The sequence below is a fragment of the Anser brachyrhynchus genome (assembly GCF_964034855.1).
Source record: "Anser brachyrhynchus genome assembly, chromosome: 2".
NCBI lineage: Eukaryota > Metazoa > Chordata > Aves > Anseriformes > Anatidae > Anser > Anser brachyrhynchus.
The window spans coordinates 11,390,494-11,416,429 of NC_137695.1; the positions used below are offsets into that span (position 1 = coordinate 11,390,494).

At 39.0% G+C, this 25,936-nt stretch overlaps 1 protein-coding gene across 6 annotated transcripts in view; it reads right to left on the minus strand.

Moving 5' to 3' along the window:
- DIP2C (disco interacting protein 2 homolog C) overlaps window positions 1-25,936 on the minus strand; it is a 317,372-nt gene that overhangs the window by 100,119 nt on the left and 191,317 nt on the right. For 4 of the 6 annotated variants that reach the window (XM_080578244.1, XM_080578243.1, XM_080578242.1 and 1 more), the window contains 5 exons: window positions 16,323-16,448; window positions 15,264-15,473; window positions 9,235-9,366; window positions 7,772-7,891; window positions 6,595-6,792 (listed from right to left, as the gene is read on the minus strand). In XM_080578244.1, the coding sequence (XP_080434370.1) occupies window positions 6,595-6,792; window positions 7,772-7,891; window positions 9,235-9,366; window positions 15,264-15,473; window positions 16,323-16,448 (786 nt within the window). Of the gene's footprint in view, window positions 1-6,594; window positions 6,793-7,771; window positions 7,892-9,234; window positions 9,367-15,263; window positions 15,474-16,322; window positions 16,449-21,058; window positions 22,034-25,936 lie in introns of those variants that run through there. The other 2 variants (XM_080578245.1, XM_080578241.1) reach the window with 2 other exon arrangements.

Consider the following 25,936-nt stretch of genomic DNA (forward strand, 5'->3'; position numbering starts at 1 on the left):
TCCGCGCTCCTGCAGATCCTGGGCTCTGTCAGTCACACACAAGTGTCCTGGGTAACTCAATGCCTTCAATAAGGACCTGAATTTTCCAGTTTTCAGGTCCAAAACTCTCTCTCAAACAAAGAAAACTGTTCAGTATCCAAAGAATTTCCTGAGTTGATTTGGGAAAACAAACCAAACTGGACAACATTCAGTTAACATGTACCTTGTCACTACATGTCACTACTACAAATTGTAATCTTCCTACCCCCCGTCAAACTGCTTATTTTGGTGTTAGTTTCCGAAATCTTTTATAACTCTACCAGATACAAAGAAATCAAGGTTTTCTCCTCCGTATCTGTTATAGCCCAACACACTTCTAATTGCTGAAGCATTTACTGAAATAAATCTTCTAATGATGATCAAATCTTCCTTAGCTGCTCCTGCCACTTGTCGCAGATATTCCCACCAGACCTGCAAGCCCTAGTAGTGTGTTCCTGCAGTGAGGCCAAGTCACCTTTAATGCTCTTCCTACACTGGCAAACCAAGCTGAGCATTCCCAGTGCCCAGCAAGTATCAGCAAGTGTGTGGTGCAGCAGCTATGTCTCTGAAGCTGAGCCATGTCCTGCAGGCATCACACACACACACACGTAGTCAAGGCAGGAGCAAATGAAAAATGTCACCTCACATTCTGGCAGCCACGACAAACATTGCTAATGCATGTGTGGGGCAAATATCTGTGGGTTTCGTTTGTTTGTTTGTTTTCTGCTGGAATTTTGATTCAGTTGTGTAGTAGCAACTCTACAGCACTAACCACATATTCTAAATATCACTTGTAATCAGTATTGTTCTGTGCTAACAGCCTATTCAGAGGGCAGTATCTTTTTCCTACAAAAATTTGCAAGCTAGTGTGAGTGAATAGCCAGTCCCATCTGGTTAAGCAACACATTATGAGGATAAAGGAAACCACCAGGTCTTAAAAAACATACAAAAAGGGATCAGTTGGTAAAAATATATGCTTTCCACATGACACTGAAGTAAATCCCCTTCCCCTCCACAAATCTGTACAAGGACTATATGTTTGTGTTGAATGTAAAGAAGGTTATAAGAGAAAAGCTGCATCAGGAAGAAAACTTAAAGACAAAACAAACCACAATCAATTCCCTTATTGAATTCTGTATGCTTTTAAGAACCACACAGCACTAACTCAGCAAAACCAAACCTGTGGTCGCTTACCAATCTCCATGCACAGCAATTGCGAGACTGCCAAAACTTAACTGAAAATAATGTTGTCAAATATTCATTCTTTCAAGATCACAATATATTTCTTACACTAAACAGAAACATGAAGACATTAAATCTGGTATAAATGGCAGACTTCTTAACATGATATAGGTAAAGGGGCACCTTTTCTGCATCGCAAAATAATAGCCACAGTTCTGCTGCTCTGCTAACCCTTTCTTCAGAAACATTTGAGATCCACACTGAGCAGCAAATGAAGCAGGTGTCTTATTGGAAAAATATCCAAACAAACTAACAAAAATGTTTTATTGCAGAGAATAAAATACCCCAGACATACACAGAATAGAGGGAATGTTACTATTACAGTACTTGATATCCCAGTCTAAATCACAATTTTGTAATATAGATTTTTAAAGCAAGCAATTTTCTTTATCTTTATTAAAGCAATAAAGGTTGAAAGTATTAACCATATTGTTGATAGATGTCTAAGGACTTAAACCATGATGACTTTTACCTCTGCAAGCAATGATTTATTTCAGAGATAAGGACAATCTGGTTATTTCGTTACTTGGTTATGAGAAGACTCTCAGTTCCCTTTACGCTCCTGGTAACTGTGAAATTCCTGGTCTAGGAGATCCTGGATGCAAGAGGATGTAGATGGCTGTGGTCACACGCCAGCTGCAGCACAGCTTGGGGGTGACTATTTTCTGTCTGTTGAGTGTCAACCATTTCAGGCTATCCCCAGTGTAACACCTCTGCTAAGACAGCATGACTTTGGCCTCAAGATGTTAATGGCTGCATTATGTGTTATTTTTTTAATGGACAATTCATTTGAAAAATGATTTCTTTCTCCACAGAGTCAAAATGGATTAAAAAAAAAAAACAACAGTTCACTATCCAAAGAGCCTTTTCTGCTCTTTTCTCCTAGCTCTGCTGTTTCCAGTGGGCCTCTGATGTGTGAAACAATACACTGGAGCTACTGAAAATGGTTTAAAAAACTGATTACAGAAAGTGTTAGATAAAGGCAATGTGAGATTCTCTGAATCCGATGCAGTTAACTGGTACTCATTTCGTTGGTTTTAATACTGGTTGCAATAAAAAAGCTCAAAACTTGCTTATTTCCAAATTACGTTCAGCTTTTTACTTTTTCCTCAGCCTTTCTGATCCTTCTTACAATAATCACTCCACAGTAAGAAAAGTAGCTGTGATAATGTAAGTAGTATATTGGATTTAATTATCCTTTATTCATGTTTCTCCACTAAGAAATCACTAAGAATTTCATTTGTAATGCCAACAATACCAAAATCAGCTGCCTGACTACTCTGATCAACTTTGTCTGAGCAAGATATTGTCCTTCTTTTCCTCAAAGCGTGTTAGGTTTCTAGTCAGAGTTCAGATGTACATAAAACCTTACAAAGACATCTTTCCCTCCCTTATCTCAGACATTTCTATTTATGCATATTCAGTGATTTGATTTACAAAGGGATTGTGAATAACTTAACTAAGATGCTCTCCACTTAAGCAAGTTCCCAGAGGAATAAAATATTTGAGAAATAAGGAATATTCATAGCATTTCATTCACTCGAAAGAGTTTAGGAGATTTGAGTAACAATTACAATTGGGACAGTGAAAACAACTTGAAGAACTGAGAAAATATTTCAAAAACTTGCTTAAAATAGATCAAGTGTAGAAGTACAGCTGTTCATTTCTTCTGTCTTATTTCTTAATCTGAGACACATGGAGGAAGACAATCCTAACATGCTATAGAAGACAAAAAAACCTTGAAAAACATGCTGAAAAAGTCACAGGAGACATAAGCAATTACTAATTAGATGAATTCCTGCAGGGGAATGGGAAGGCGGAGATTAGGCAAAGCTGTGCAGAGGAAAAGGATCTGGGGGTGCTGACTGATGCTCACCTGAACATGAGCCGGCAGTGTGCCCAGGTGGCCAAGAAGGCCAACGGCATCCTGGCTGGTATCAGGAACAGTGTGGCCAGCAGGACCAGGGAGGTGATCGTCCCCCTGTACTCTGCTCTGGTGAGGCCGCACCTCGAGTGCTGTGCTCAGCTTTGGGCCCCTCACTACAAGAAGGACATCGAGGCCCTGGAGCGTGTCCAGAGAAGGGCTATGAAGCTGGTGAAGGGCCTGGAGCACAAGTCCTGTGAGGAGCGGCTGAGGGAACTGGGGTTGTTTAGTCTGGGGAAGAGGAGGCTCAGGGGAGACCTCATTGCTCTCCACAACTACCTAAAAGGAAGCTGTGGGGAGCTGGGGGTCGGCCTCTTCTCACAGGTAACTAATGGTAGGACTAGAGGGAATGGCCTCAAGTTGCACCAGGGGAGGTTCAGGTTGGAAATGAGGAGACATTTCTTCTCAGAAAGAGCAGTCAGGCATTGGGACAGGTTGCCCAGGGAGGTGGTGGGGTCACCGTCCCCGGGGGTGTTCAAGGAAAGGTTGGACGTGGTGCTTAGGGACATGGTTTAGTGGTGACATTGGTGGTAGGGGGATGGTTGGACCGTGGATCTTGAAGGTCTTCTCCAACTTTAATAATTCTATTAATCTATGATTTTGGGGGGCCAGAGAAAGGCTGCTGTAAGAACCAAGACTGTGGTGACAGATGGGATGAGATTTAGCTGTGTAGATGTGAAGAAAAGTCTGTATTTGTGGAGACTTGCCCCCAAAATTATCTGCAATGATCAGACACAGAATGGCTGTACGAAACTAAAAAAACGCCTGGGTCATTTATCATACTGCGGTTACAGCCCAAGAGACTGGCAGAATGGCAATATTGTCTACACTGATCAAGAAAGGAGGAGATGAAAATGCTTGGTGTGAAGGGAATAAGTACTCTTTCTTAGCCGTGATGTGTTTTAGCTGACAGCTACAAATCTGTCACAGGAACAGCCCTGGAACTCCATTTGGAAAGAAGGAAAGAGATCTGGAATAAGCAGTTAAACCTGTGATTCCTCCATGCAAAGACAAGAAAGTAGAAAAGATGTTTTGTATGAAAAAAGTAGGGAACAGAAGATACCATGCAGGATCCTGCTCCTATCCAGAAAGCTGAATAATGAGGATTTCCATGCAGATATTAGAGAGGATATGAGAAAAGATTGAAGCAGAAACAGTAAACAGAGATAAAATACTGAAGGCAGGGATATAATACATCAGGAGTGAACCTCTAGAAATTTAGAATTATTCTTTAAAATCTTGAATATTTGTCAAAACTGTGAACATATGAAAAGTCCCGGAAATAGTGTTTCCTTGAATTATCAAAGTACACAAAAGGAGCTGTGAGATACAAACTCAGAGGCTACTGGAAGTTCTCAGTGTTGATATTTTAAAGTTTTGGTCATCTGATACAAGGAAATACACACCACAAGGAAAGGAAGTGTCATATTAATGCCATGTGGTAGGATTTGGGGGCAGCCTCATCTTTCAAAAGTTCATTACACTGGGGCCAGGGGAACTAAGCAGGGATAAAAATTCATGCATATGAATGTCTTTGCTGATTTCAAGGCTTAATTTCTGTTAGTCTTCAACTTTTTAAAACGCCATGCCCACAACTGCTAGGAAATAGTAGAGCTAAAAGGTGGCATAGTTACAGCAAAATCATTCATAAAGTCACCAATCAAATGGCACATCTGTAAACTAATTATCTTTCAAAAGCAATCATTATTCATGTAAAGAAAACTAGTAAAGGAAATTAGTAAAGGAAATTGTGATGTGTGTTACATCAAAATGGATTTACTTATCCCATGAAGAAGAATGTACACTTGAAATCTAGGTAGCAGAGAATTCACTCCATCTTCTATGAACTGTGGTTTTGTAATTTATTTTATTTATTTAAAAAAAAGAGGGGGGGGGAGGGAGGGAGATTTGATTTTTTCTAACCTTGGGGAACTACTGAAAAGCAACAACAAAAATCAGTGTAGCTAAATGATAATAATGAAGAAAAAAAAAGATTTAGTCTAATTTTTCTAAGGATTTGGACAATTTAGAAGACGGATTCAAGAAGAGTTAGCTTAGGAAAGAGAAACAGGCGAGGTGGCTTCATAAGCCCCATGGAAGAGCTCCTCAGGCTTTGTTCAGCTTACAGCTCTTCAGGAGAAATAGGACATATGCTCGGACTCTCTGGACAGAATCCCACATTCAGAAATGGTCTGATTCTTACTAACGTCTTCATTTCCTGTCCTGTCAAATTTATTTAGGGCATTCAGTAGATGATATGAATTGCTCTTCTGCAAACATGTAATTGCAAACATAAAAATTCTTCTCTAGTTCCAAGTAAATGTCCTTAAGGAAGAAAAACATCGATCAGTGGTGAATCATCTTTGCTCCCTAATTTAAGTAACTTCTTAACTCTAAGAAGCACCTGAAGGGAAAATGTTTCATGCATGACCTTCAGTTCCTAAAGTTCTGTTATGCTTTAAAAGCCTTTAACCGTATTTGCAATCCCAAACTTGCAGCAAACATCTTTTCAGCCAAGGACTATCACTCAGCCTAAATCCTGAACAGAAGGGAGCATTCAGCACTGAACAATGCAGACACACCTCTGTATCACAGCATATAAAAATATTATTTGCACAGGACTCTAGGTCCCTGAGAAGGCAGAAATAAAAAAAAGCAAAATCATTTTTATATTCATACCAATAACATAGAGAAATGTTCCAACTTGCTTTCAAAGTTTGATGGTTATTCAAAATAATTCATTTGAACATCTCACAAATGCTCTCTGAACTTCTCAAAATTAGAAGATATTTGGGAGTTATTTGACAAAGATATCCTTATGTTTGTCTCCATTTGGCCTCTCTCAGCGCAATGAACTTACGGAAATGAATCGACATACAAAAGATCACACAAATATATCCTGGCAAACCTATTCCAAGGGGGCATATTTGTTAGCTGTACAACTACATATCAGGAGGAATAATTCATATTACACTTACTGCAATGCCAGTAAACTGTAAAAACATGGGAAAAAAATCCTATTTTAACTTTTCAGGAAGCTGGTAAATTTTGTATACCAGGTTCTCCTTTTTCAGAACAAAGCCTGGGAAATATCCCAGGCTTAACAGACTTTAATCTTCAGAAAAGTCTGTCCTAGTATGTATTTCTATTTAAAAGGTGGTTTTAATTTATAATCTGTGATTCCATAGGTATATCAACCCAGCTCTTTTCCTCTTTGTGAAATAAGTCATGCTATAACACCTCAGAAATTCATATTTGGAAACCAACAACTTCAATTTTTTTTTACCTTATTCAGAAATGGAAAAGATGCATTGTTTTGAGTGCTTTTTCACTATACACTTATGTATTTACTATACATACAGACGCTACATACTATACATAAAATCACAAGGAGTTTGAAGAGTGCTCACCGTAAGTGAGAATATACAGTGGTTTTCCATTAGTATCCATAGTGGTTAGGCAAGGAGCTTTTGGTGAGATGGTCCCCCATCGCTGCAAAGCTGCTTCCAGAGAAGGCGGCCAGTTTGTAACCACACCTAATTGTTCCCCACGCATAGCCAACATCTGAGCTCCTTCTGGCTTTGGCTGGTTTGGATCTGGCTGTTGAACTTATGATTATGAAAAGATATACAGTTACCATGTAAATTCTATACCTTGTGTACACCTGTGTAACCAAGAGAATAAGTTACCTTTGCAAAATATCCTGAAAATAATGACATGTTAGAAGGTATTGAGAAGCAACGGAGACATAAAACAAAATAATTAAGTTTTAAGTTTAACAGAGATGAGGACACTGAAACATCTTAGGAATGCATGTGCTTATATTAACACTAGTTCTACAAGCAGGGAAAGAAACTGCTGAGGCAGCATGCATATATTTATCTTAGAAATAATCGGTCTTCCTTCATTCCTAAAGAGAGATGGAGAATACTTTTTCTTGCCAAAAATGCAGTAATACGATGAACTGCATAACTTCTGAAAAATTGTACTCCAGTAAGTCATTAGTAACTCATCAATTTAAGTCATGTTCTGTCGCAGTGCTTTCTTATAAACTGCTACAAGGACTAAACCACCATATCCTGACAAATCTTAATTCCCAAAGCACTGGCCTCCTTAAAAACTAATTTCCATTTATTGACTTTATCCATGTTTCTATCTTAGAATCAGTGTGTTTTTTTGTTTGTTTGTTTTGTTTTTTGTTTGTTTGTTTTTTTTATATGTTCCTTTGTTACACAAAGGATGTATAAAACATTTAACATGCTCCTTCACTGACGGTTTTTTTTCATATTGATGTTCAAAAGAAATGGTTGTAACGCACTGCTGAATGTTCTCAGAGAAAAGCTTTTTCCCCCTCTCTTCTGCAGTTTCATTGCAAGCAGAACCATGAGCAAACAACAAGAGACTTTTGATTCTACCGCACTACATCCAAGCCCACTACAAGCAGATTCCACTGAATATCAACACTTTTTGGTACTTGCCAGTACAGGGAGGGCTTATTTAGCTTTCTAGAAAGTCAATGTGCGAGACAAACATTTTACAGAGTTTTAATAAGAGATCCCCAAACCTTTTGAAAAACAGTCATTTTACCTTCTAACAATTCCTCAAAGTCATCTACAAAGAACTCTCGTAATGGTGGTCGTTTGGGCCGTTTTAGTGTATTGACCAGCTGCTGAATCTTTGCTGACACTCTGCTGCTCACTGGTACTCCTGCAGGACAGGGATCAATGGAGACATCAGTTGACTGCTACGCTGAACGCCACCAGATATTAATTGGGGTAAGAAGAAGGCTAGGACTGCAAGGCCACCACAACTACAGTTTCATGCCATACCATGAGTGTGACTCGAGCATTCAACATTAAGACATTAAGATCATTTCAGCAAAAAGGAACAATGATGCCTAGTGTAAATAAAAACAATAAATACAATAACATCAGAGTGAGCTTGCAAAGTTAGAGGGGAAAAGCACGTAGACTGGGGGAGAGATGCACAGTGAAAAAGCCCTCCCTACAGTGAGTGTTGGCAACCTTAGAGAACTCTTCTAGGTGGCATTGGTGATGGTCATTGAGAAGACGGGCATCGGCTCTTCCCATGATCACTGGCTGTAGTTCAGCAAGGAGCACGGGTCATAGGCTCTGCCCCATCATTTATTCTGGATTGCTCTTTACACTGCAGTGGATGTCTGTCCAGTATCCATCTTAAACATGGCTGACATCTTTGTATTACTTCAGCATGACCCTGTATTCCCCAAACATCCCTACAGCCAGTTCCATCAGCCAGCAGTCTCCAAAGGGAGCATGCTTGTCCACACAGCACTTTGAAAAAGACAATTATGAACAGCAGTGTGGGGCAAGGGGCACTTTTGTAATATAATCCCATCAAACACCTCCCCCCTCCCTTTCCCTGGCAGAGTGCAAAGCCTCTGCAACATTCATGTCATCTGATCCTGAACTAATAACTTTCTGTCACTGCATTGCAGAAATTTCAACTTCCTACCCTTCTATACGGTTGGCTCCAACACTTCTGCCAAGTGGTTTTTATAGCTGAAGCTGCTAAGTTTAGATGTGATACACTTGGTCAACAATTCCACACCCTGCTGAGGTATCATTTAATATGTTTTAGAAAAGAGGAGCAGTAAGTAAGAAAGGGTTTACAAATAACTGTTTTTCAAAAAAAAATATACTCAGAAAATAAAACTTTAAACATGACACTATTCAAGATGTAACCATCCTCTTATATGTCGCATTCCCTGCCATTTAAAAAACAGCCTAGCTGTAACCAGACAGCATGATAAAAGCAGAAAAGCAGATCTAGAGAGACTTGCTGCTTCTATTTGCCAAACAATTTCTACAGGGAATCAGCTGGGCTGATTAAGAAATATTTCTCTATGTCAGCTTCATGTATACCAGTTTATTTGAGGACTGCAAAGATGCTGTAACTACGTAGGTGTTTATAAATGACAAGTGCCCAGAAGAAACAAAGAACAGATGCATACGCTAACTACAAAAAGGTTACAATACTCAAAGTGAAAACGATTTTGCTTTTTGACATACCATCACCAGTTTCCATAAGTTCAGCGTTTCCATACTTTGGTGCCACCCGTGCCGTTGATCCTTGTGGTCTTTCTACTTGTATTGAGTGTTCTGAGGTGTAAGTGGTAACATCTGGAGGGGCAGAATGATTCTCTGTGAAAAATAAGTTTAAAGGTTTAACCATGTACCTCCAGTGTTGAAGGGCATAAGAACAAAGGGGAGAGGAAAGAACACCTTTTGACTTTTTTTCAACATCCAAACAGGCAATGAAATTCACGCACAAAATGAATGTATATAACTACAAAGTACATCATAATTTTAACATGTTTCCATTGATTACACGAAGTACCATATAACTGCAAGAACATAAGCAATAGGCTAAAAAAAAAAAAAAGATACAATTAGATTGTTGGTTCTCTGCTGACATTTAATTTTATACCAAGTTAAAGTTTGTGGACAGCTTCAAATAGAAGAAGACCCAGACAAATATACTTCTCACAGATTACTGCTTTAGTTTTATGAAATAAAGAGAATATGGCATGTTGCCAATCACTTGCAAGTGCCAATGCATATCTCTTTTATATTTTGAATATGAGAATTTTACTTGAAAAAGGAAATCATTGTTTTATTAAGAAAAAAATCAATCACAGCAGGGTTGGAATCTAGGGGAAAGAAATAAAATGTAAAGAAACATGAACTTTACATTCTGCATGGACACTTGCTTGTCTACTATTTTTAGACAGAGCTATTTCAATTCTTCTGCATAACAAAGATATGCCTTCCAGAAGGCAAACACAAATCCAACTGACTTATTCCAGCATTTCTAAACAATTCCACAGAGCTAATCTTTCTCTTTCATAGCCTGATAACTCAGCATGCTCTGGTTTGTTTTCACATGTTTTCAAGTCTGAGTCTGTATTACCTACATATTGTATACTATTTTTACATTTTGTCTCATAATTTTATTCCACATTTTCATAAGCATTAGGGTAGATGGAGATAAATGCCATGAACAAATAACAACTTCTCTCTTTATTGACATAAAAGATCCCCAGGAGCCTCTGAGATAGAAAAGAGGACAAGTCTTCATACTGCTGCCACTGAAGTGACAAAGAATGCTCTCCATTTTACAATAGGGAAAGAATCTTTAGCAGACAAAAGTTCTGGAAAAAATTTAATTTTGTTCCAATATTACTTTAGAGATGCACATTTTAGTAAATATGTCCTACAAGTATTATGATGTCGTAAATCTACTATAATACCAACTCCTACAGTGGATTTCACCTGAAATGCAATTATCAAGCATTTCCATGAGTCTTGAACTTTGGACCAATGTAATTCTTGTGCGTTCAATCCCAAATTCATGTACTACCAACAGAGAAAACTAACTTTATGGCTATAAATACAGTATATGGATGCTATATTAGATGACTATTTTGCATACTTCTCATTTGAATGCAGCATTTGACAGATAATCATCATGAAAAATTAAGACATGATATTAATGTCTATAGTTGTTATATAATGTTTATATTCATGAACGTCATATAGACACCACTGTAACTGGTTGAAGAAAACATGAGATGGCTTTTATTGTGCCACTCAAAAATATCTTGCAACTTGCACATGTCCAGTTGAGCCTTTTGATTCTGATCACATCCACTCTTACCATTCTACTGAAATAAAGACCTTATATTGTGTTATAAGTGACCAGCTGAAGTGTAATAGCTTGGACAATGAAGCTTTTACTGGTAATTATTTGAATAATGTCTTCGTTTGAGAAGTCTTGTCATTTATCAAGTATTTTAGAATCAGCACAATTTTTGCCCCTTCTTTCTAAGTGGCAGCTTTTTATAGATCATGATTGAATTACCCAATAACTAAGTCAATTAAAAAATGCTGATGTTTATCTTTTTATCTCTTACTTATAATGCAGTTTTGCTATGCAAATAGGAGAGGAGGTCATGACTAAGAAAATAATTGTACTTAGTCAGCTATTAGTAACATGAGAAAGTATTTTTTTTAGCTATAATTGTTTACATCTATTCAGCGAAATATTTCCATCTTTCAGACTTTATAAGACAAATTGAATTTGAGTTAAAGTATCTCCTTTCAGGTTTTTACACTGATATGATTTTTTTTTAATGTGTGGGAGAGAAGATACGTGACTCAAAGCACCACAGAACAGAGATGCTTTCCCTTCGCATCTATAGATTTGAAACCAAATACTTCTTTGTAACACATGGTGCAGAGCAGGGTGAAATAGAATGGGAAAGAAGCTTCCTGCTTTTTTGTAAAAGGGCTTTCTTTTGAACAAGCAGCACTGGCACTTGAAATTACCCAGAATGAATTCTCTTCCCTATGTGGTCACCACTGGCTGGTCAAAGAGTGCAGTTTTATCACACCCTCTGCCCACCTGCTATTTACATTTCTATTAAGAAGAATCCTTATCCAGCAGAAGATGAACAATAAGGCTCGTCTTGCCCTATTTCTTTGTAGGATGTTCTTAACAGATGTCTTATCACGGCCATATTTACAGCAGTAGGTTTCATTCATTAGATTTACAAATCTTCAGTCAGTTCCCTTCTCGGGCTTGGAGAAATGAAAGCCACTCAGACAAAAATTCGGTCCAAAAGACTTCTACAGAAAATGTTAATTCTTATGTTATGTGAAATTCTTATGTATGTTTTTTGTGTGTGTGTGTGTGTAGAAAAGTAATCCAGGCATAGACTATGAATAAAATCTGTATAGAGCTTCTTGGTCTTATGTCTGGTAACTTGAAGTACTGTTTGAGGTTTAGTTAAGAATAATCATCTTGACACATCTGTTGATTAAAAAACAGAAACTGTGACAGCTGCATGACTTCAAAGAATTTCCTCCATCAAACACATATCTGCATCACCTCTTCTCCCCATCTCTTTCCAATATTCTTGCATTAGAAGATCACAGACTGAACAGCTGTTTCCAGTTAAGACCCTTCATTTCTGCTACTGGAGTGATATAATCTACCCCATTTCATGAAAATGAAAAAGAACCAACAATTCAGAGCACATTCATTTAGGGACAGAGGGTGTGTTTTGACAGAGCACCATGTTTAAGGAGAAGTAAAGAGGTAGAGGAATACTTTTCAGTGGAAGATAGGAAGCACAAATAAACACTATGCATTTGGAAATTCTCCAGGAATCCAAATAACATCCTTACAATACTGCACTTGATGAGAATATAGCTTTTTCTCCCAAGCAAGCTGGCTCTTCTTGTCAGGGATGGGAAATCCAGGGTAAGAGCTGTAGCTTTTTATATCAGCCAGGTTTCGCCTGTATTAGTATCCAGGTGACAGAGGCTATTTTAAACTAGTCAGTCTCCTGTATCATAAGTTAATATTGGTCCTCAGATCACATTAGAATTTTAAGGTTGTCAGAGAACTATCCATCATGCCTTATGGCACATGTTTCTAAATTGATTTTATTAGAAACCTATGTAGCCTTTGATTCCAAGAGACGCCTTTGATTTCCAAACAGAAACATATTTGAAACATATAAAGGAAACATTAAAAGCAGCTACAGGACCAAAATTTTATACTGAGATATTTAACTCATTAATCTATCTAAATTTACAATCACAGGTAAGTGTTGTGTGATTATTATTACATGAATTTCTGAGCTCTGGGATGTTTTCGCACTTTGCTTTTTATATATGTATAGGTCCAAAAAATGTAACACAGACAAATGAAAGCTTGAAGACCTTAGAAATATATAGAGTACTGACTCAAAGATGTAATGAACGTTAAATATTTTTTAGAGATTTCACTGTTTTGATATCTAAGTTCAAGAATTACCCGACACAATTTTGAAACATATGCCAAACTAGAAATTCTCTCTGTAGTTTCATTCAAACATCTGTCTTATAGCTGAGAATAAATACTTAAAGGAAATATATCCTCTATTAGACCTTTGGCCATAATAAAGTAGCAGCAGCCATGAAATTAAATAAACAGTGTAAGATAATAAACATATAATAGATTATGCAAATAATCTAAATGATACAGAAAGCTGAATTTTGATTATATTATGGCCAAAATGTTTTATCAAATTCCTTCTCAGGACTGTATTACAGCACTTACACTGGAAAAATCTCGCTTTGATTCTGTGATGCACTCTGGAAGTCAAATCCTAGTGGATGTCAGAATGGAGGGCTTTTTTTGGTTATCATTACAGGTCTTCCCTGTTGCGCCTTAAATTTGTACTTATCAAAATTGCATCTCCAGACTATGGCAGTATATCCTTACATACTTACAGATGATTTGCTTCTTGAAACTGATCTGGAGAACAACTCCCTGGACCAAATAAACATCAAGCCATGTGAATATATCTCAGAATTATCATCTGTGCAGCTTCTGTTACTTTTTCCAATGATCTTAGCAACACAGACAGTAACCTTAAGATCACAGTCTGAACCTGTTAACAGATATCAGTCATATTTTGTATCCAAACAAACTTTACGTCACAACTACTGTCCAACTAGAGTTGCTATTTAGCGTATCTAATTGTCAGAATGAAAATGTATTTACAATGAGGTAAGCTTATCTGCTTTCTTCAAAGAAGAGATTGTTCCAGTCAACAACAAAGGAGAAAAAAAAAAGTAGTATTTTTCTTCTTCCACACAATACTGTCATCTTAATTTAGCTCTAAAAATGCTGTATTATTTACCGCAAACTCAGTGAGAAGATTTACTGTGCCAGATTTAAAATTACTGAAATGTCACATTATAAAGAAGCTATATTTTAAGACAGATAAGATTTGGTGTGTGAGTAATGCAACCTTTTAAGAGTTTGGATAAATTTAATTCTCTATGCTATAATTTCCTCTAGCATTTCAAGATGAAGTCACAGAAAATAACCAAATGCAATGATTAATGTGTTCAGAAGTGTATGTGTTTCTAAAACAAGGTTCTAAGCTATTCATTTGGCATGAATTTAAGAATACAATACAAATTCTTCCCCTGCCTGCAATTCAGCAATTCCGTAGTGTGGTAAGCGGATTAGTCATCTGAAAATACAGGTGTTACATCAAGCTATACCAACAGCAAAAGAAAAAGGGACACGGACTACTGTTCCAGCATATAAAATCAGGAACATTTAAAATGTTTTCATGTGTCTCATTACATATACTTGAAAAGGAACGATCAGCTGAGGAACAGTAAAATAAACATGTGTGCAACAGAACTGTAGCAAGGTTGCTTGATCTGTTCCAATATAGGCTCCAACGTATTTTAGTGAGACTACCCAATAAACAGCCACTGCAAGAATGTACCCAAAGCAGACACTTCATATGATTAACAGCAGTTACTGGAGAATGAAGGGAGCACAAGCTTTGCTTTCTACGTGCCTAATCATTCTAATAGCCATCTCATTTAAATGAAGACTAATGGCAATAACACTATATCCAGAAACAGTTAATGTTTGTGAAGTTTAGGTCTGTAATGGAAAGAAAGCCTTGACTTCCTGTGATCTATCCAAGGAATATAAACAAGCTATTAATAATAATACCAGCTTCCTTTTATAAAGGTATATAGTAGTCTTTCTCAAGGTTGATCATAGATATTCCATCCAATTCTAGATTCAAGTAAGAGGACCTACTCTTAGCAGAGAATTACCTAAAATCACTCAAACCGTGTAATTAAACTATTACAGAAGTAGAAACTTGTGTGCAAGCAATCCCTAATGCTGCATGCACTAATTTTCTTTACTGATGGATCCTAAAGAGATCTCTTTTAGTGTTAAGTAATGGAATTCATGCAAATAAACATTTCAGATATTTGGGTGCTAACAGCTAGACTGTTAGCCATAACAGAAGTCTACCCCCAAATTTTAATTGCACTTTTTAATAAATCTATTATTGTAAGAGTAGCTTTTAATATAAAATATGTAAAATGAGAAAAAGAAGAAAAAGCACAAGAAAACCTTTTGCAAGGCTTCAAATAGCAGCATCAGCTGAATGTGAGAGACAAGATTCACATTAAACTGAAGACACTGAAAATGGTGGTATACTAACCTATATGTGTTTGAGCCATAACATCAGCTAGCCTGTGTGCAGCACCACTGCCTCCACTTTGTGTTGAGGAGGAGGAAGTGGTTGACGTAGTAGAGCCATGGATCGCTTGACTGATCCAATGTTCCATGTTTATACTCCCCTGACTTGAGGTGGGAGTTCCCTGGGAGTCACCCTGCACAGAGCCTTCATCTTCTGAACCAGAAGAAGTATCTAATAATTAAAAACAGCCTGTTAGTTGCAGTGCTTTTGCTTGTTTAAGTAGAAATAAGGCATGTTCATATTATAAATCTAAAGAAAACTGTCATTAAGAAAAACTCACAAAGGCAGGCAAACACAATAAGAAAAGTCTGTAATACCAAGAGCCCTGAAACTAGAGACAACTGCTAACTACATTGAGAGTGCTTTCACGCACTAGTTCAATGGCTTGTATATTATTCTACAAGAAAACAGATAAGGATAATAGAAGTTTCTTCCTTTCTAATGTGGCTTTAGATCTTCTGAAGATCTCCAACCACATATTAACAGTGCAAAATACCCCAAATACTTTCCCAAACACACTCCACAAAGTCTGAGAAAAACTTTTCCAGCTGTAAAAAGCCTACCCCTCAGTGAGAAATTGAGTCCTGCCTAAATACGGTGAGTATCAGAACGCATAAGATGTGGAGTATTTTCAGTGTAGTAAGTAGGTAAAAGACCATAAAAATTCATAAAGAGCTGGCTGGTATGACAAATCTTAAAGACAACATTCCATTGCAGAATTAAGGAATAAACCAGAAACTTGAACAATACCTTTAGTCACATATTATATGACAACTTCACCATAGTTAGAGCCTCATAAGATCAAAGCGATTAACACTAGGTCAGGTACCACCAAGGGCAAAGCAGTCATGGAAACTGCCCCAGTTGACTTTCCACCTTCTTCTCTTCCAAGATACCTCAATGTTATGTTCAGTGTGTTTCAAATATCATTTCTGTTACCGTCCATTAGACCATTAGTTCACAGCAGCACAAAGAACCATTTAAAAATTTTCCATAAAACGCACAAACACAAATGCTCACCTGGAGGTGTGTAGGCATCCATTGATGTTTGCACCACCAACGAACGTCGTTTTGAGGGCATGGGGACTGCCATTTTCCTTTCTTTATGTTTAGCAAGGGCTGCCTGAACTGCTTCTGTGTGGACATCTGGAAGAAAAGAGAGATTTCAAGCTAGTGTTCAAACAGAAGAGAACTGTTTGTGTATTCAGTGCATCTGCGTGCAGGTTAGCTTGTGCTCCAGTGAGGCTGACAGTGCATATGAAATGATGGAATGCACGGGATCTCAGAGGGACTGCACCGGTTCTCCTCATGCTAGAAAAAGAGGCAATAGTGAAGAGTGCTGTACCAACAAACAAATCCTTTGAGCTGTACAATTTTCCCAGAACACTGTAGCAGTATTTGGAGAGTAGGAACCCTGCTTCCTTAGAGTAAACCTCCATTTAACAATGTTTTGAAATGAGCTGTTGCTTCAGCAACAATTGTTGTTTTCAGTGAAAGTGTGGTGTATTAACAGCACCTGGTTTTGAAATGAATGAGGTTTCTAATTTATACAAAAGTCACACAAACCAAGTGAACAGGAATGTTTGCTCGAAAGGTAAGAGTTATGAAGTGTCACAACAAAATTGCAGTGGGTCCCCCCATTCCCAGATCCTTCTCCCGCCACCGTCACTTAGCTTTATTCATGAAAAAAATATGACAGTTGGCCCGAGGTGGAATGGGAACAACAAGCACTTTAGACATGAGCCTTTTGCTTTGCAGGTGAGTGTTACATCCAGCTTAGTCCTGTTGGCTCTAACATAGGCAGGTCCACTTCTCAGTGGGGACATCCCCAGAGCACAGCTTCTCTACTTTTCACGTGTATATGCAGCTGTCTGCTTCCCCAAGTTCAAAAAAGTCCATTTATCGTGTGTAAAATATACCAGCAACATATTTTGATAATTGCTTTGTTTTGTGCAAATCCTTTAATGACTACCACAACTATACACTGAAATAAGCCTGCCTTTAATTTAATACCTTGCCCTATTTGCCTGTGTATTCCTATGGTGTGGGGAAGGATATGCATGAGGAGACAGCATGCACAACACATGGTACCCAATAAAAGTCACTTGTGGTTAAAGAAGATGCCACACACTGACCATCTGGAACACAACTGGAAGCACACTAGATGTTGCCTTTCAACCAGCTGATGCTAGCGGTAAAAAATGCAGCAACAAATTGTGTGCAAAACTCAGCTATGCCCATTAGTGAAGTAAGAGCATAGTGAAGCGGGTCTAATCCAGAGTCATCTTGCTTCTCCTGCATCTGTTTGAAGACTGCTGTTGCAGGCTGGGTGGGCAGCATGCAGACTATTTCTTGCTCCTGGTGGTGGCAGCTCTGAAGAGGCAATATTTCCTGAGAAAAGCAACAGAAAAGAGGAGGGTATAATGTGTACCACCTTTATTTAATGAGCTGTTGGTTGGACCACATCAGCGTAAGTGCCCTGTTGTACCTAACAACTGGAAAGGATGACTGGAAGAATTAGACGACACCTGCTGCTGCTCAGCCACAATGCCTCGTTTTTAAGAATAGTGTTCCCTACCTTCTGCCAGGGCTTAAGGACCTCTCAGTGAAAGACTGCAGGGAAGTGTAAATCTAAGAAAAAGAACATCATCGGCTGCTTCTGTGAGTTGTTTTTCACTTCTATTTTAAACTGGGAAGAGAATGAGCACGTCAGGGAAAGCAAAGCAAGAAAATTGACAAGAAACGCAGAAAAAGCATATGATAAAAGAGCCATGAAGCTGAAGGACCAAAACAGAGGAATACTACAACGCTAACATCAAACCAGAAAACAGTTTCTCTTCTGTGAAGTCATTATTTTAAAGTAGAAGGTTTAAATTCTTTCTTATAATTAATACCTGATGAAAAGTTTTATGCAAAAAAAATCAGACTAAGAAAAAAAAATAAAAAGCAATGTAAGTCTTTACCTAACAGCATGTCCTCAAGATAAATTCCCACCTGATCACTCCACACCAGTCCTGTTCATGTACACAGGACTGAACATGCCCGCTGACAGTTTGCTTTCCTTATCCAACAAACAGGGAAAATTCTTGGTTTTCACTCAAAAGATAGAAATTAGGTATCAAGCAGTAAAAAAAAAAAAATGACCTTTCCTATCTTTTTTTTGAAAAACTCTACAGTAATTTTCTGAAGAGAATAAATTTTGCTGATCAAGACAGGAGGAATTACTTGTGTTTTACTGGATTCAGGATTGTGTGGGGTTTTTTTTTGCTACAAGCATTAGGAGGGAGATGAAGTGTAACTACCAAGTTCTTCAAAAGTTTTTTTTTAAGGAGGATCACCAAAAAAAGTCATTATTAAAATGCTTAGTGACAGCTGGACACTGAATCCTAACTTGCCAACTCTTGGATTTCTTTTTTGACGCTTTTTTGATGGAAGAGGCAAATCCCTCAGCATAATTAAAACACACTTTGCAGTGTTTTCATTTTCAAATGAGTCCATGGGAGTCCAGGAATTGAATTGTTTTCTTAGTAAAGCACATGCCTGATATGTTTATTTGTAATGGCTTACTGTGGAATAAATCAAACAGGATAAATCAAACTCTTAACAAAAAAAGCAGGAAAGACAAAACAATGGAAAAGATAAGAAACTCTGATTCAACAATAGGGAAGCTGGGCAGAAGGAATATGCACACCTGCTCCCAGGCAGCCTGCTAGGTTGGCTGTTCTGAAAACATTGCTCAGTCAGCGGGCTACTAAACCAAGACAGGAGACACATCTAGAAAAGGCTGAAGACACCACGCAGGGATGGTCCAGGAACCACCACCAAGAGCTTTCAGGCTTTTGGGGAGAGAGGAATAAAAGGCAGCAGGAACAGTCCAGCTTGGGTGAAAAATCTTTTGAAAATGTTCACTCCCAGGAATAAAAACTCTGCTGGTGAAATGAAGTGTACCTAAGTACATAAAAGAAGATTAAGGATTAGGTAGAGGGAAGGAGACAATAGATTGCATGGTCTTCTTCTTGAATAAAGACCTATTGATGCGTTCTGAAGATACTCTTCAACCCATCTTAACGTTCTTGTATACAGCGGGACTTGTTAACAAACACTGAAGCCATTCATACCCAGAGGCTTAGTCTCTTAGCTTAAACCTAAACTGAAACGTACATATCTGACCAAAAGGAGACTCTGGTGATTCCCTTCTCATCAATTTGAGCAAGAGTGTGGTAGTTTGTTGCTGTTAGCTTGGTGAAAGATTGGCTATGGTGCCCGACATGTTGTATGTGACCTCTTCTTTCCCACTGCTTGCCTACAATCTGTCCCTTGCAGCTACTGAAGAAAAAAAAAAAAAACACAGAGACTTGTAAAGGGAATGCATAGAATAGCAGCTAGAAGCTCCTTGTTCATTAAAGAGAGGAAACCATAGCTGTGATACACTCTGGGGAAAAGTATAATGAGGGTAAGAAGCCATACATGATTTCCGTTGGGACAGGAAACTGTTTACCCTACCAAATCCCCTCAGCAGAGAGCAGTTTGTATTCTCCACATATCACACACAGTATCAGCAGTGAACATCATCCTAGCATTTTGAACTGTCTCTGGCAGGGTGATGCCCCTCGTCTTGCAGGTCTGACAAGTGTCTGGACTGTCTTCTCAATCTACCCTGGTACGGTCAGCTTAACTGAACTCATCAAGTTAGGATTGTTAATTTTTCCTGAAAAAAAAAATCCTTCAGGTATGAAGATTTTGAAAGCCACACAGCTGTAAGCTTTAATTAAAAAAAATAAATCAACTAATAAAGGACTTTTCCTCTCTTTCCTCATGGTGTGGCATGCTGCAGTTTCTCACCCTTTATAAACTTCTGACAGAGGTTCAAACGCAGATATACCTTGACGCAGTTGCACTCAAGCCCTCTAAAAAGCTCCAGGTCTGTATGGAAAGAAAATGCTTTTAGGTGAAATGTTCTTTTATGCAGAAGTCTGTGACATTCTAACTGCACTGTTCCAGCTGATAAAACAACTGCAGGTCCTGACCCTTTACAGCACTCCTATAGGTAGCAAAATTCTCACTGTTCCCACCTGGCTTTTCCACAGGAAAGACTCAACAGAAAATCTAAAGCAGTCTTGGCTCTTGCTTTCAGCCATTTGTTTGTATCTGTTTATTCTCTCCCTTTGCTTTCTATGACAGGACAGAGAGGACAAACATACTTCTGTGAGCAAAGTCTGTAAGTGAAATACAGAGGAAGCACAACTGTAAGAAGAAGCACATGGTGGAGAAGAAGTTTCTCTTTAGATAGCTGACAATCTATTGAATAAGAGACAAGGCCTCAGACCAAAGACAGAGAAATTAAAAACTGTGTAGAGGAGGGTCCATGAGCTCAGATTCCCACAGGGATGACCCATGGCTTTGGCCACAGGGCTCCGTAATCAGAAACTCTAATCTACTGCAACCAGCAGTAAACTCTTTGTTTTACCAGCAGGAAGAACTGTCCAGGTCTCCCAGGAGGTGCTCGGCTTAGCACAGTCATTGTTCTCGTCTGGTTTATCTTGTAACCTGGCACAATGTTCTGGTCCCTGTTTAAATGAAAAGGCTTAGAAAAAAAAACAAAACAGCACTAAAATACATCAATGCCCAGCACCAGCTCATTACAAACAGCATGTTCTTCATGGTCTTTCCCAGCCTTATCCTTCAGTGGGACCTAAAGGCTGGGTGTTCGACACACCAATGCATTCAATTGTCTGTGGAAAAGGAAACAAGCCCACCTCCTGGGATCTGTGGCACCAGGTGATACCCTGCCTGAGCTAGGACACCACTCCGATGTTACACCACCAGCAGAACAAACCAGCAGGAGACTGGACTCAGCAGTCAGCACGCAACCCACAGAGCTGAGCCGAGACCGCTCATGTTAAATGCACGGCGATGGGGGAGGGAGCAGCCGGCTCTGAGCAGGGCGAATTGGGTGACAGAAGATGCCAGGGACACACCTGTGGTAACTGCTGGTAGGTGGGTAGCGTGAACAGCTACAGGTGTTCAAAGTTAAATAATAACGCCCAGAAAACTAGAAGCAAATGCTGTGTCCCTTAGCCATTCATCCCCTAAATTTTTGATCACCTGACATGTCATTTCTTGGGATTTGGTGGGACAATATTTTATGTAGTCAGATGTTGGGTTGGCGTACAGGAAGAGGGGCTGGCCGGGAGTTTTAGTCTGCTTTATATTGGCTCTGTGTAAGTCTCTTCTGAACTTTTACTTAAGTCTTTCTCCCATTCTTGCACAGACGTATGTGTACCTATAAGTGGTGTGATTCCTCTGTGACAAGCTGCCCTCCCCAAGCTGTTTGCTCTGGGGAAGACAGTATGTATGGTCCTTCCAGGCTCAGACGAGGTCTACAAGCAAATCAGCCTTCCCTTCCTGAGGCAAGAAGGGAATTGTTGTGTGATGGACAAGTTCACCCACATCCTGGTCCACACAGCGGGCAATACCACAGCTCGTTTCTCTTCTGAAGTGTGCATCTTCATCTGGCATGGGGCATCATCCTGACTCGCCCTTCCCCTTACACTTCATTAACAGGGACACCTCATTCTTTACTTGGGCCAGACACAGTGCTCCCGAAAGCTCAGAGCTGCAGCTGAAACATGTAAAACACACTGTAAATTCCTAGTCCCAGACTCACGCAGCTTCCAGCAGCAGAATTTGTTCCTTTTTGTTCTTCTCTTTTAAAAAGCAAAATCTATTCAATAAGTTTCAGTTGCATTCTTCCTTCATGTGGAGGGGTTTTTAAACTTTTTTTTTTTTCCTATGCGTGTTTCACATGCCTCAGTGGCTTCCTCTGTTCAGTATTAGCTGCATTTGCTCCACTGGCATGTCAAACACTTGACGTACTGTAAGCAAAGCGATACCTCCTCACGGGTCGCAGATCTGGGTGTTAGTTCGGCGTGGATCATGAAACAGGGCGCTCTTCCCATTGCAAGCGTCAGCTAAATTAAAAATTTTCACATTATAAAACTGTTCCTCACACCCATTGCACAAATGCCTCAGGAGACAAAAGAAAAACGGTGTCTTCTTTTGTACTTAAATCAGATCTTGCAACTGTGTGTCAGGTGGTTCTCTTGCATCTAATTCACCACTCAGCCCTATTCTTTCTAAGACAAGAAATGAGACCAGCAGATAGGTGTGCGTTGCTAGAATCAAGATGGCAGAAGTCTGTTTCCATCTACATTTCAGATTACATATATTACTTCAATTGTCTTTGCTCAAGTCTTTCATTTCCCAGTAATAATAGAGCCTTGATGTTTCTATGTTACTCTGCTTGCTTTCCTGCTATGAGAAAAAAACGGTATTTTTGATACCCAATCACCAGATGTTTAAGAAACACAAACAGGGGAGAACAAGCTGTTGCCTATTTTTTGCTGTACAGATGTAGGATTCTGATCAGAACGGGATCCTGATCATCTCCTACAGCTTGGTTTTCCAGTTCTGAAGTAACGACACTTTCATCCCTCCCTTCAGGGAACTTACCCCTGAGAGAATAAAACTGCCGGGAGACATACCTTACCTAGGTGTGATCTGAATTCATGCCTTTCATCTGTTTGTCCCCCCCCCCCTTTTTTTTTTCCCTTTGGAAACTCTTTCTTCCTTTACTTTAGTAGCCAATTCTTGCTAAGGTGTTGATACGAGTGGGAGCAGGACAGGCCCAAGGACTCCGAGAAGGTCTAACATCCTTGCTTCTATGGGCTCGGCCACAAACGTAACCGACTGGCTCACGGGATGGCAGATTATTAAGATCAAGAAGGTTGATGCTCTGTGCTAATGAGTTTAGAATGCCAACTGATTTTTAATAAGAGGTTATTTATGTACATATAATACATATTTATGTATTATTTATACCGCGGTAGTGGATCAGCCCTGAAGTCAGACATTTAACGAACGAGTAAAAACATAAATACGTCTCTGTTTCGGAGAGGCCAGCACCTGGGGCCGCATCAAGGGACACAGCTGTAGGAACAGGCAGAAAGAGGCAGCTTGCAGGGGGCAAGAAGAGCAAGGGCAGTGGCTGCTGCACCACCACACAGTGCAGCAGACTTGTAAGAGCTGAGTTACTACAGGGAGGCAACCGATCCTATGGGAAACGGCCTCCCAAAGGCCACCAACACTCGCTATCAAAGGTGAATTTTGGCTGAAAATTCTAGATAAGGCAATGCTAAGTATCGCAACAGCATGCTGGTAATTATACAGGGGAAAGGTTGGCAATTGCTGCCTCACAGGAAACTAGTATTTGAAAGCATGAAAGTCTCTTATGAGTTTAATCAGACCTTTGTTGTAGCTACCATGGAAACGAAGGATATACTGAGAATTCATTTCCTAATACGTGGCCTGTAAATACTTTGAGTAGAGATAATTTGGTAGCTACATCTACTGGAAATGCAATCAGGACACACTAAATAGGGTAAGACACGGTAAATGTGGTATCATCAGAACAGATTACAGTTAGGCTTTGTCTTTTGATTGTCCTGGGCTGACAGCATTGACTCTATTTTCAGGGCAAGCGATTTCATAAAAATTGCTGTGTTTATCCAACACAGATCAGCCCTTGGAAAATCATCTCACCCTAGGAATGTGAAAGCGAGTGAGTCCATATAACAACGGATCTTTGCTGTGGGTGATGCTATAATGAAGCAGTGTCAGAATACTTTCACAATATCTCCGGGCATTAGGACAGAAAAGCACACAGCCCGAACAGTGTGACACCTAATTTCTCTCCAGCTGCAAGCAGGTGTGCCATTAATTCTGAAATATGGTATTCACAACACGGTGAATACCCAACTGAATGCAGGAACATCTGCTCTAATAAGACATTTATATGAGGGCTGTGGAGGTTACGAACAGAAATAAACTGTTGCTTCCATGTCAGGAAACAATTTCAGTGTGTAAGTTTCAATCTTTGGGATGTTGTAAACCCATTATTAACCCAGTTAATAGTGGGTCTCTCGTTTTACTAGGAACAGGAGATACATGGATATGCAAGGAAACGTTCTGATGACTTGCCATGAATTTGGGTCATGTTTTGTTGACCTGCACAATTTTTTACGATGAAATGTCAGCTTTTTAGAAAACATCTGCACTCCCACGAATATGCCACGAAAAAGACCTCGCTCTGCTAGGATGCTGCAGCAAAGAAACTTCACTGGTGTGGGAAACTTCACTCTGGGCACTCTGCAGAGGGCTGCACCATGCTCATGCATCCTTCAGCTGCTGCTGAATAACTACAGGCACATACGAAGCAACTGGAAATGTATGTTCTCATGCACTCAGAAACCTTAATTCTGAAGACAAAAATCATGGCTATCATTTTGCAGTTCAGATGGCAGTAGTGGCAATCCACAGTTCTGGGTGAAAGGAAGGTAAAAGCTGAACACACAGTTGGGAAAGCTTTATGGACAGACAGTGAAATAAACAAGTTATACAATTGAAGCAGAGGATACAAAAACTGAACTAAAAGGCTGAACTCTTTATGACTCCTCTGCTAGTTTTGCTGAAAGGCACAGTTTTTGCTTTGGAGTCTTCAGGTATTATAATAAAGTTGATTTTAAAATGTTTTTCTCGAAACTCTGAGATTTAAAATTATATTAACTCTAATCATAAGTGAAATAAAAAAACATGCAAGACTCCCACTAATAATTTCCATCCCTCCATTTATTTATTATCTCATTTGTAATGCAATCTGGAAGTCAGCTTCACATAGTGACTTCATCTCAGGCCCCCTTATTATGCGATCTGAAGTAAATCAACTTTCTATTTGTTTCTCTCTGGAGATCCTTGAGTAATTTTCCTCAAGAGTTCTGCAATTATCCTTACAAATTTTTCTGCTGGGTCAAAAGCAAGGACATGGTCATATAAATTACATCTTTGCAAAAATTTGCTTTCAACATTTTTTTTTTTTTTTGCCCTGATTGAATTGTAGGTTGAAATTAAGTTTATAAGCAACTTAAATCAAATGGGAGATGAATTAATTCCTGAGTAAGTGTTCCTACGGACAGGTTCATTAATTAACTTTTCCAAGTATCCCTCACTCATCTGAAGGGTTAATAAATTTTTGGTTTTATGATAAACGACCTTAATATACATATGCGGTCCTGCCTTGAAACATAGTACATTCATCAGATTTTTGTCCCTCCTTATTCTCTGGAGTGATGTTAAATGATAATGTTTCAATAAAAATAATTGCTCGTATCTTCTCATTCCATCCTTCTACCATACACTGCAACTTTTACATTCTCTTAAAATAATTGAGTTTTATCTGCTATTTTCACTTTTTCCTTTTCAGTTCTAGAAAGGCTACAAAATGAGATCTTGAATACCCTCTCAAAAATGCAAATATAAGCTATCCATATATTTCAGAATCACTGTGAGGTAAGCCGTAAACATGCAAAATGTCAGCAACCTTTGCTATAGGTCATACCCACACTTACCTCATGGTCAGTGAGGACAAACACGTGGTAAGGCATCTATCGAAGCTGACAGAGCAGAGCAGCTCAGCTACCCAGCGTCTGCTGCCAACTCCTCTTCTAGGACCAGGGTCTATAGGGAACGTTGTTTCATTGCTAGCTCCCTTATTTCAAATGCCCCTCGAACTGATCTTG